We start from the raw sequence: 10,061 nt of genomic DNA, 5'->3' as shown, positions 1-10,061 counted from the left end.
ATAATAATTAGCTCATACTAGTATAGATAGTAATGAGTTTAACTAACTATATAAGATATGGTTGTATCAAATTTATATGATTAATATAATTAAAAACACATATATTTACAAAATATGTACAGTATTAATGTCGGAGTCAGAGGTGCATGGAGTAGGAGTTGGAGGCGAAGGGCAATGTCGGAGTTGGTGAATTGGAGTTGGATTGGAACGGAGTTGTAGTCGTTTCCACTACACCTCTAACTTCGACTCCGCTCTAAATCCGACAAGTTGGAGCCGGAGTCGGATCGGAGTCAGAGTTGGAGTCGAATTTTCGGACTTTTACTCAACTTGTCTCTACTTACATAAAAGAGACTACCACTAATATGCCTAAGCAGTAGCAAGTGTCTAAAAGCGTGTGGAACCAGAAGCAGTTCTTATATGGGGGAAAATCTAATACTTTGGCCTACACTATGATCTCTAAAGCTTTGGAAAGATTTTATTTTTAGCAAAGCAAAATATAACTCTAGAGACTTCGCAAATTTCATTCCAGATTCAATCATGAAATGAGTTGGCGGCATATTTGACATCAACTATTGAGATGCTTTCTTGTTACTTTTATTATATTTATTTTTATAATAAAAGTAACTTTACAATCTGACATACCATATTAAATCACGTCAGTTTGTAAGTTTACTTTTGTAAAATCTCTTGATGGCTAAACTATTTCTTTTTTATTATTTGACGGTAGATTTTGTGATATGCAACCCATCACACGGTAGCTATTTTCTAGAACACAAGAAGTCTTTATTGGAGAGAACCAAGTTTGAAAACACAAGTACACACCATCATACAAACATCGATACACACTTTTTTAAACTATAGCTGTTGTTTTCCGTCTCCAAACAGATTTAGTGGCTTAGATTCTTGGAGGTCCACTAATTACTGATGCTCATCATGATTCCCTAGTCAACCCAGCCGCCATCAACCACCAGGTTGTGCCCATTCACAAATCCAGAATCATCAGATGCAAGAAAGAGCACTGCATCCGCCACATGCCCCACTTTTAGGACAACTCCTTTTAAGCTCGCATGTGGCTCATATGCCTTCTCCACCTGCTCTGTATCCATTCCCAATACACTGCATGCCAGTGGTGTCGCAACTATAGAGGGTGATACGCAGTTCACTCTAATCCCATGCTCCCCTAATTGCCTGCTTGCTGATCGAACAAGTCCAAGCACAGCGTGCTTTGACATGAAGTAATCAGTATTTGCGGTTGAACCCTGATTTGCTGCAACACTTGCGGTGCACACAATGCTCCCCCTCACATGCCCTTCAACCATAGCACGTGCTGCATGCTTTACACATGCAGCCATGCCACGTACATTGATCGCAAATAGATGGTCAAGGGCGAACAAGTCTAGGTTAAGTACGGTCTGATCCGACCTACTAAAAATCCCTGCATTACTAAACATGATGTCAAGTTGCCCATAATTCTTGACCGTCGATTCTACCATGGCTATGACCTGTTCTTCATCAGTAACGTCACAATGTACGTATGTAGAATGGTTCAAACCAATTGATTTGGCAACCTGATGGCCTAGTTCTTCTTGGATATCAGCAACGACCACCATAAGCGCGCCATGCTTGGCAAAAAGATGTGCAGTCGCCTCCCCAATGCCACTAGCACCGCCTGTGACTATGGCCACTTTGCCTTCCAGTTTCTTCTTGAACAATGTGGTTTCCGTCATCGTTATATGACAATAAAATTAGAGGATTGATGGGGGCAGCAGCTGTCTCCTGGTAAAAGAAAATGACCAATATATGGTGAACATTTGGATTAAGTGGGCAAACGGAAAATCGGATATTACACACGTGATTTGTTGAAAAAACTACAAACAAAACAAAAAAGAAAAAAATAAAATAAAATAAAATAAATTCAGTCCAAAAGTTCTAACAAATTAATGGAGAAATTAGGAATGATTTGTGATTTGTGGTGGAATTATGGATTTAGATTTTAAACGTGCTCTCAAATTCATATAAAACAATGGATATAATGATATCTGTCGCAAATTCCAAGTTAACAAGGCTCTCTTGAAATCTAGAAAGACAATTATAAAAAAATAACAATGACATAAAAAGGTAGATATATATACTGAAAGTAGCAGCATACTTGAAAGAAAAGATGACCCAGATGGGTTTTTTCATCAAACAGAACATTTGCATAACGAAAGCAGAGGAGAATACGGACGCTGTAGACTGTAAGCAACCTTCCAGAGTGCTTGGCAGTCTTATTCAAAACATCCAGATAATAAAGACTGCGCAAAAGATCATAAATACACTGTGGAATTGCTTCAGAACAAAAAGAAAAAATGAAATTAGATCAAATTACCGAGAACTATGTAGATATAAGCTAAAGATATTACAGAGAAGAGTAGATTTTCATACCGAATATATATGAGGGGATTGTGTTGGAATAATTAGAGGAAGAACGTTCAGCTAGAGCAAGAGCGGCGAAGTTTCGGCCTAGACAAAATTTCCTTGAATTGGAAGTCAGAAAATGATCAACGACTAATAAAAGTCTTTTGCCGCCTTTGGCGTGATGCACAACTGCTCCATTGATTGGAAACGTTGCGTTTTGTTTGGAGTGAAAAAGCCTTTGGAGTGAGAAAAGTATGCATTTGTCTTGTAACAATCATTGCGGCAAACTTCCTCCCCCTCTCTCTCTCTGCGGAAAAATCATTCTATGAGCGGAAAAGCACAACTGCTCCAATGACTCAACGTAGTGACGAGGATTGAGGAGAATTGACATATTTGTTAATTGTTATATATCCGTCAAGGGTTTCATTACGTAAATTACAGTCACGTATTAATTTATATATTAATATTAATTCATTCATATTTAAAATTTAAATTAATATTATTTTTAATAAAATTTATTTTTTAATCAATCACATTAAATTAATATACAGATTAGTACATAATTATACTTATAACTAAATTTTTTCTTTTAATAAAATTTATTTTTTAACCAATCACATTATATTAATATATAAATTAATATATAATTTTACTTACAATTATATTTTTCCATCCAGCAATTGACCATGTCCCATACGATCTTTCTGCGTAGCTACAGTACTTGTGATTGGTGTTTTAGGCCTTGTCTTTTCCATTTCTTTTCCACTGGTAGCAGACACGCGATGCGCCGGACGGCGTTGGTCATGGTTTAAAGTTTAAAGCATTTAATTATAAATAACTTTGTGAACTTTCTTATTTTAAAGTTTTGCAAACTAACTGTGAGGACAAAACAAATATTCAATAAAGAGTAAAGGAAACAGACAAATGTCGCATGCATTTGGGTTGGCTTAGCCAGACGACAGATAGTCTCAAATATGATAAATTTTATTTAAAATCTGTTGCAATGGATTAGGCAAACCATCGGAATTTTAATCTACAGTAGCTCAACAAATTTGGCTAGTACTGTAGCCGAGATCATCTTATTTTTATGTGTATTACTACATCTATAAAGAAATCACACAAAAATAATTTTATAAATTGATGTGGTTTCATATAATCTGTTAGATCTACTTTACAATAAAAATAATTTTATAATCTGATAAATCATATTAATCTACATTAATTTGTAAAATTACTTTTATGTAATCTTTTTATAGTTAGAGTATTTCTCTTTCTATATAAGAGAAAAACTTCACATAGGACAATTCTTTTTTTCTGACATAATAGACTCAAATGAGGAACTGACATGTAGGTCTCAATCTCCTATGTGAAGCTATTCACAGGAAAAATTTATTCCTTCCCCCTGTTGCTTTGTGTGTGTGTGAGAGAGAGAGAGGAGAGAGAGACCTATGGAGCAAGTGTAGATTTTATTTTTGTGAAATGTTGAAGTGACAATTTTTTATTTGTGTCCATTAAAATCCATCTATATGATGGACCTGTTCAAAGAGGAACTGTCTCTATAGAAATAACACATACTAACTACACAGTCTACAGTCCAACAAATCAACTATTTTAAATATAAATAACTAGAGATAGAGGGTTATATCATCGACGGGATAACCCGTGCTCGCCCGCTGCTTGTCACGATCAAGCGTCGGAGGAGTCGTATGTGGTGGTAACACCATGTACGATGGTTGTCCATCACATAAAGTGGCAGTTTGGGCTTGAGGAGAGCTAGGCGTGGCCTTAGAAAGGCTCATGATGGCCTTGTGGTGGTCAAAGGTGGCGGAACACGGCGGCATTACGCCGTGAACAGTGAATCCTATATGGTGGGAGTTTGCTTGAGGTGGAGAAAGGCCATAGAACTTCATCGAAAGCTAGGGAAAGGTGGAGGAAGATGTGGTGGAGCTGTGGTGGCGAGGTGGTGGCCAGGCAGTGGCTCACGGTGATGGATCGGCCTCTAGAAGTGGATTTCGTGTTGTGGAGAGTGAGGGAGAGTGAGAGTTGTGTACAACTCCGTTGGCCATGAAATTTGTTGGGGAAGGTCATGGTGATGAGAGGAACAAGGTGGTGGTGGTGAAACACCGTGGGTAGCCGTGTATGGTGGTGCACAACGGTGCAACCATATGTGTATGAGTGGAGACCCATCGGAGAAGGAGAGAGAGTTAGGGAGAAAGGAGGACACAGGGAGGAAGCCCATGATGTGATGAAGCCATTGGTGGTGCTTGGTGGCTGTTTTCAGCCGTGTATGGTGGCTCAAGGAGGAGAAAATGGGTGTAAAACCCATTTGCTTGGAGGGAGAAAGAGAGAGAAGTAGCTGCCGATATAGCTCACCACCGGTGAGGTAGTGGTTGCTAGTGGGGGAGGATCAGGTCGGAGGCGAAGGTGGGGCATGGTGGCTGGAGGTGGCACTGTCTGGAAGAGCTAAAGCCCACGCATGGTGGAGAAGAACAAAGCACGGGTTGGACGTGCATGGGGGAAAGAGAGAGGAAAGAGAAGAGAGAAAAGGAAAAAAGAAAAAGTGAGGAGGAAAAAAGAGGGGCCTGGGTATTTAATCTCAGTCCTTCACTTCGGGATCCTCAAAACGATCTAAGGATAAGTTTAAACACTGATTTGAAAATGCGTAAAAGCTTAGATAAAATACTGAGATGAATTAAGATATAATATTATTTTATAAACTAAAGTTTATAAAATAATATTTCTTCATCATTATTTAAAATGATAAAGTATCGTTAATTACTCAAAGAGAATAAAATCATTTAAATTAAATAAGAGTTTTCAACGTAAGGTTAAACCTCTTAATATTTTAAAACAACTAAACTATCTAATCTAAGTAATTATCCACAATTATAATATTTTCAGAACTTATTAAAATATTATAATTATGTTACTTTAAAAACAAGCTTATCTAATAATATTCAAAATATCTTCTATAGATATTTCCATAATATTTAAAATATTGATAAGCTTTAAAATATCTATCTTAGTTTGAAATCCACTGGATAACTTTTGGAACACGCCATCGAGGTACAACACCTAGGATAAAGCTCAGCACGTAGATCGAAACTTGACACGTAAAATGAGGCTCAACACGTAGACCGAAGTTCGACATGTAGATTGAGGCTCATAAATAAAGAAGAAGAAAGAAGGAGTAGATATCACAACAAGACTAGTTGCCAAATGTTTCAGTCAAGTTGATATGGTGGATTTTTTAGAAACTTTTTCACCAGTTGTTAAACCTGCAAGTATTAACTTCACCAACTATATGTCAAAAATACATTTTTACATGGTTTTCTTAACACAGCTATTTGCATGCAATAGCCACCTGGTATGGTCAACCGTACCTTGTATGGTCTCAAACAAGCTCCTAGAGCTTGGTTTGACAAGTTGAGTGACTTTCTTTTGCAGCTTGGCTTCTTCTCAAGCTTAGCAGACCCAAGTCTTTTTATTTGTCACTCAAACCATGGAGTTCTTATCCTTATCCTTTATGTGGATGACATGGTGGTCACTGGAGATAATCCACAAAGAATTCAGTGGCTAATATCTCAACTGAGCACTCAATTCTCTATGAAAGACCTAGGTTTTCTACATCATTTCTTGGGGATTGAAGTTCACAAGATTGGTACTGATCTCTTCCTAAATCAGCATAGGTACATCATGGACTTACTCACTTGAGCCAACATGCATGAATGCAAGCCTTTAGCAACACCTATGCCAACCACAAGCCAACATAATTCGGCTTCAGACCAATTATTTCCTGATCCCACACTCTATAGAAGTCTTGTTGGTAGATTGCAGTACCTCACCTTCACAGACCAGATTTATCCTCTAGTGTGAACTATGTTTGTCAATTCCTACAAGCTCCTATTGTGGCTAATTTCCAGCTTGTAAAAAGGATCCTTAGGTACTTGCAAGGCACAGTTGAACTTGGCCTACGCATCACCTCAGACAGCAGCCTTGATCTCTATGGTTTCTCAGATGCTAATTGGGCTGGTTGCCCCACCACAAGGAGATCCACTTCAGGTTATTGTACCTTTCTTGGTAGCAATTGCATCTCTTGGAGTGCTAAGAAGCAACCAACAGTTGCAAGGTCCAGTGCAGAGGCTAAATATAAGGCCATGGCTTCCACAGCAGCAGAATTAACTTGGATTTCCACACTACTTTGAGACCTTGGGGTGCCTCTCTTCAAAACACCTATTCTTTATTGTGACTGCATGAGTGCCTTATTTATGACTGTCAATCTAGTTCTACATGCTCGAACAAAGCACATAGAACTTGATTATCACTATGTAAGGGAAAGAGTGGCACTTGGATCCTTAGAAACAAAATTTGTCACCTCACTTGCTCAGCTTGCTGACTTGTTCACAAAACCTTTACTCAAGACTCAGTTTAAGCAGTTGCATACCAAACTTGGCCTTTGTTTTCTACCACAGCCAAGTTGAGGGGGAATATAAAGAATGAAATCAAAACAATCACAATTGTGCATCAGTCAGGGATATCAACACACAATTACAGCAATATTGAGCCATATTCTCAGCAATCCTCTCTTGTCAAGTAGTGCATGATCATAGGAGTAAATCACGTGTATTTAAGTTTCCACTAGTTGTATATCTTTGTATAGAAATATTTTCTTTTTATGTAGTCTTTCCATAGATAGACAACAGTTTGTATCTGTGATATATATATGAATACAGTCACACTCTCTTTCTCAACTCGTGAGATAGTGTTTCTCAAAATATTTACAAGAGGTTATTCGAAAATCTCTTCCAAGAATTATAGTAGATTCTTGGTTTATTCTTGTGTTCTCGTTGTTGATTCTGTGTGACAGTCTGTGCAATCTTGCAGTACACTGTTCTGAGTCTCTGACTTCATTTGCATTCGGTGGTGTTCTTCCTTAGAGGTTAAGGGAAGCGGGAGGTACGTCACAAATACTGTAGCTACGCAGAAAGATCGTATGGGACGTGGTCAATTGTTGGATAACAATTAACAAGTATGTCATTTCTTCTCATCACTACGTTGAGTCATTGGAGCAGTTGTGGTTTTCGTCCATAGAATGATTTTTCCGGAGAGAGAGAGAGAGAGAGAGAGAGAGAGAGAGAGAGAGAGAGGCAGGAAGTTTGCTGCAATGGCTGTTACAAGAAAATTGCAAAGACTTTTTTCACTCCAAAGGCTTTTTCACCCCAAAGAAAACGCAATGGTTACAATCAATGGAGCAGTTGAGCATCACGCCAAAGGCGGCCAAAGACTTTTATTAGTCGTTGATCATTTTCTGACTTCCAATTCCAGGAAATTTTGTCTAGGACAAAACTTCGCCCCTCCTCTTGTTCTAGCTGAACGTTCTTCCTCTCATTATTCCAACACAATACCATCATATTTATTCGGTATGAAAATCTACTCTTCTCTGTAATATCTTTAGCATATATCTACATAGTTCTCGGTAATTTGATCTAATTTCCTTCTTTCTTTTTGTTCTGAAGCAATTCGACCGTGTATTTAGGACCTTTTGTGCTGTCTTTATTATCTGAATGTTTTGAATAAGAGTGCCAAGCAATCTGGAAGTTGGTTACAGTCTACAGAGTCCTTACTCTCCTCTGCTTTCATTATGCAAATGCTCTGTTTGATGAAAAAAACCCATCTGGGTCATCTTTTCTTTCAAGTATACTGCTGCTTTCAGTATATATATCTACCTTTTTTGCAAAACAGTCTGATGGCTGGGGCTTCATTTTTTCCTGAACTCATATTGTTAGGCAATTGTTTATACTTGTTTGGTAGAGATACCTTGTCCAATTGATTTTGTTATTTGTTTATTATTGTCTTTTTAGATTCCAAGAGAGCCTTGTTAACTTGGATTTGCGACTGACAGCAGCATATCCATTGTTTTATATGAATTTGAGAGCACGTTTAAAATCTAAATACATAATTCCACCACAAATCACAAATCATTCCTAATTTCTCCATTAATTTGGTATAACTTTTGGACTGCAATTCTTTTTTTTTTTGTTTGTAGTTTTATCAACAAATCACGTGTGTAATATCAGATTTTCGGTTTGCCCACTCAATCCAAATGTTCACCATATATTCGTCATTTTCTTTTACCAGGAGACAGCTGCTGCCCCCATCAATCCTTTAATTTTTTTGTCATATAACGATGACGGAAACCACATTGTTCAGGAAGAAACTGGAAGGCAAACTAGCCATAGTCACAGGCGGTGCTAGTGGCATTGGGGAGGCGACTGCACATCTTTTTGCCAAGCATGGCGCGCGTATGGTGGTCATTGCTGATATCCAAGAAGAACTAGGCCATCAGGTTGCCAAATCAATTGGTTTGAACCATTCTACATACATACGTTGTGACGTTACTGATGAAGAACAGGTCAAAGCCATGGTAGAATGGACGGTCAAGAATTATGGGCAACTTGACATCATGTTTAGTAATGCAGGGATTTTTAGTAGGTCGGATCAGACCGTACTTAACCTAGACTTGCTGGCCCTTGACCATCTATTTGCGATCAATGTACGTGGCATGGCTGCATGTGTAAAGCATGCAGCACGTGTTATGGTTGAAGGGCATGCGAGGGGGAGCATTGTGTGCACGGCAAGTGTAGCAGCAAATCAGGGTTCGACCGGATATACTGATTACTTTATGTCAAAGCACGCGGTGCTTGGACTTGTTCGATCAGCAAGCAAGCAATTAGGGGAGCATGGGATTAGAGTGAACTGCGTATCACCCTCTGCAGTTGCGACTCCACTGACATGCAGTATATTGGGAATGGATTCAGAGCAGGTGGAGAAGGCATATGAGCCGCATGCGAGCTTAAAAGGAGTTGTCCCAAAAGTGGGGCATGTAGCGGATGCAGTGCTCTTCCTTGCATCTGATGATTCTGGATTTGTGAATGGGCATAACCTGGTGGTTGATGGCGGCTGGGTTGATTAGGGAATCATGATGAGCATTAATAATTAGTCGACCTCCAAGAATCTAAGCCACCATATCTAGCGTTTGGAGACGAAAAACAAAAGCTATAGATGATATTGCATAAAAACATAAGAATAGAAGTGCGTATCGATGTTTGTATGTAGGTGTGTACACGTGTTTTCAAACTTGGTTCTCTCCGAAAAAGAGTTATTGTGTTCTAGAAAGTAGCTACCATGTGATGAGTTGCATATCGCAAAATGTATCGTCAAATAATAAAAAAGAAACAGTTTAGCTGCCAAGAGATTTTGCAAAAGTATACTTACAAATTAACGTGACTTAATATGGTATGTTAAATTGTAAAATTACTTTTATTATAAAAATAAATATAACATAGCATATAAAATTATGTTAATTTGTGCTTTTACTTTTATAAAACTTCTTTTGATAACAAAAAAGTATCTCAACAATTGATGTCAAATATGCCAACTCATTTCATGATAGAATTTGAAATAAAATTTGCAAAGTCTCTAGAGTTATATTTTGCTTTGCTAAAAATAAAAGCTTTCCAAAGCTTTAGAGATCATAATTTAGGCCAAATTATTAGATTTTCCCCCATATAAGAATTGCTTCTAGTTCCACATGCTTTTAGACACTTGCTACTGCTAAGGCACATTAGTGTTAGTGTAATGCCCCGGTCCCACAAGAATCGGAG

The 10,061-nt window shown here is 38.1% G+C and overlaps 3 protein-coding genes across 8 annotated transcripts; 2 read left to right on the top strand and 1 right to left on the bottom strand.

The window, feature by feature from the left end:
• Positions 1 to 761: 761 nt before the first annotated feature.
• On the bottom strand, positions 762 to 2,752 carry LOC122290429 ((+)-cis,trans-nepetalactol synthase NEPS1-like). 4 transcript variants are annotated; one of them, XM_043098092.1, is made up of 3 exons: positions 2,425 to 2,751; positions 2,150 to 2,328; positions 762 to 1,776 (listed from the first exon to the last, which is right to left on the bottom strand). In XM_043098092.1, exon 3 carries the CDS (start codon positions 1,725 to 1,727, stop codon positions 942 to 944), a length of 786 nt encoding a protein of 261 aa, XP_042954026.1. In that variant the 5' UTR covers positions 1,728 to 1,776; positions 2,150 to 2,328; positions 2,425 to 2,751; the 3' UTR covers positions 762 to 941. The 4 variants fall into 4 exon arrangements, with proteins under 4 accessions (XP_042954026.1, XP_042954029.1, XP_042954027.1 ...); XM_043098095.1 differs by having other exon boundaries at positions 2,150 to 2,294; XM_043098093.1 differs by lacking the exon at positions 2,150 to 2,328 and having other exon boundaries at positions 2,425 to 2,752.
• A 3,014-nt stretch (positions 2,753 to 5,766) lies between these two features.
• On the top strand, positions 5,767 to 6,602 carry LOC122289275 (uncharacterized mitochondrial protein AtMg00810-like). The gene is made up of 2 exons (XM_043096259.1): positions 5,767 to 6,086; positions 6,251 to 6,602. The coding sequence occupies exons 1-2, from the start codon at positions 5,767 to 5,769 to the stop codon at positions 6,600 to 6,602; spliced, it is 672 nt and encodes a 223-aa protein (XP_042952193.1).
• On the top strand, positions 5,948 to 9,648 carry LOC122290430 ((+)-cis,cis-nepetalactol synthase NEPS3-like). Of its 3 annotated transcripts, none has more exons than XM_043098097.1 (3): positions 5,948 to 6,611; positions 7,282 to 7,817; positions 8,536 to 9,648. In XM_043098097.1, exon 3 carries the CDS (start codon positions 8,585 to 8,587, stop codon positions 9,368 to 9,370), a length of 786 nt encoding a protein of 261 aa, XP_042954031.1. In that variant the 5' UTR covers positions 5,948 to 6,611; positions 7,282 to 7,817; positions 8,536 to 8,584; the 3' UTR covers positions 9,371 to 9,648. The 3 variants fall into 3 exon arrangements, with proteins under 3 accessions (XP_042954031.1, XP_042954032.1, XP_042954033.1); XM_043098098.1 differs by having other exon boundaries at positions 5,948 to 7,426; positions 7,723 to 7,817; XM_043098099.1 differs by lacking the exon at positions 5,948 to 6,611 and having other exon boundaries at positions 7,798 to 7,873.
• The last annotated feature ends 413 nt before the right edge of the window (positions 9,649 to 10,061 follow it).

The sequence above is a fragment of the Carya illinoinensis genome, chromosome 12, assembly GCF_018687715.1.
Source record: "Carya illinoinensis cultivar Pawnee chromosome 12, C.illinoinensisPawnee_v1, whole genome shotgun sequence".
Classification (NCBI taxonomy): Eukaryota; Viridiplantae; Streptophyta; class Magnoliopsida; order Fagales; family Juglandaceae; genus Carya; species Carya illinoinensis.
Note: the sequence above shows the minus strand (reverse complement) of the source record. Positions and strands in the feature narration are given on the sequence as shown.

Excerpts from the sequence above, each read along its gene's own strand:
- LOC122290429 (XM_043098093.1), bottom strand. The coding sequence starts at position 1,727 with ATGACGGAAACCACATTGTTCAAGAAGAAACTGGAAGGCAAAGTGGCC.
- LOC122289275 (XM_043096259.1), top strand. The coding sequence starts at position 5,767 with ATGGTCAACCGTACCTTGTATGGTCTCAAACAAGCTCCTAGAGCTTGG. Across the intron at positions 6,087-6,250 it reads CTCTTCCTAAATCAGCATAG|ACCAGATTTATCCTCTAGTG; the intron begins GTACATCATGGA and ends TCACCTTCACAG.
- LOC122290430 (XM_043098097.1), top strand. The coding sequence starts at position 8,585 with ATGACGGAAACCACATTGTTCAGGAAGAAACTGGAAGGCAAACTAGCC.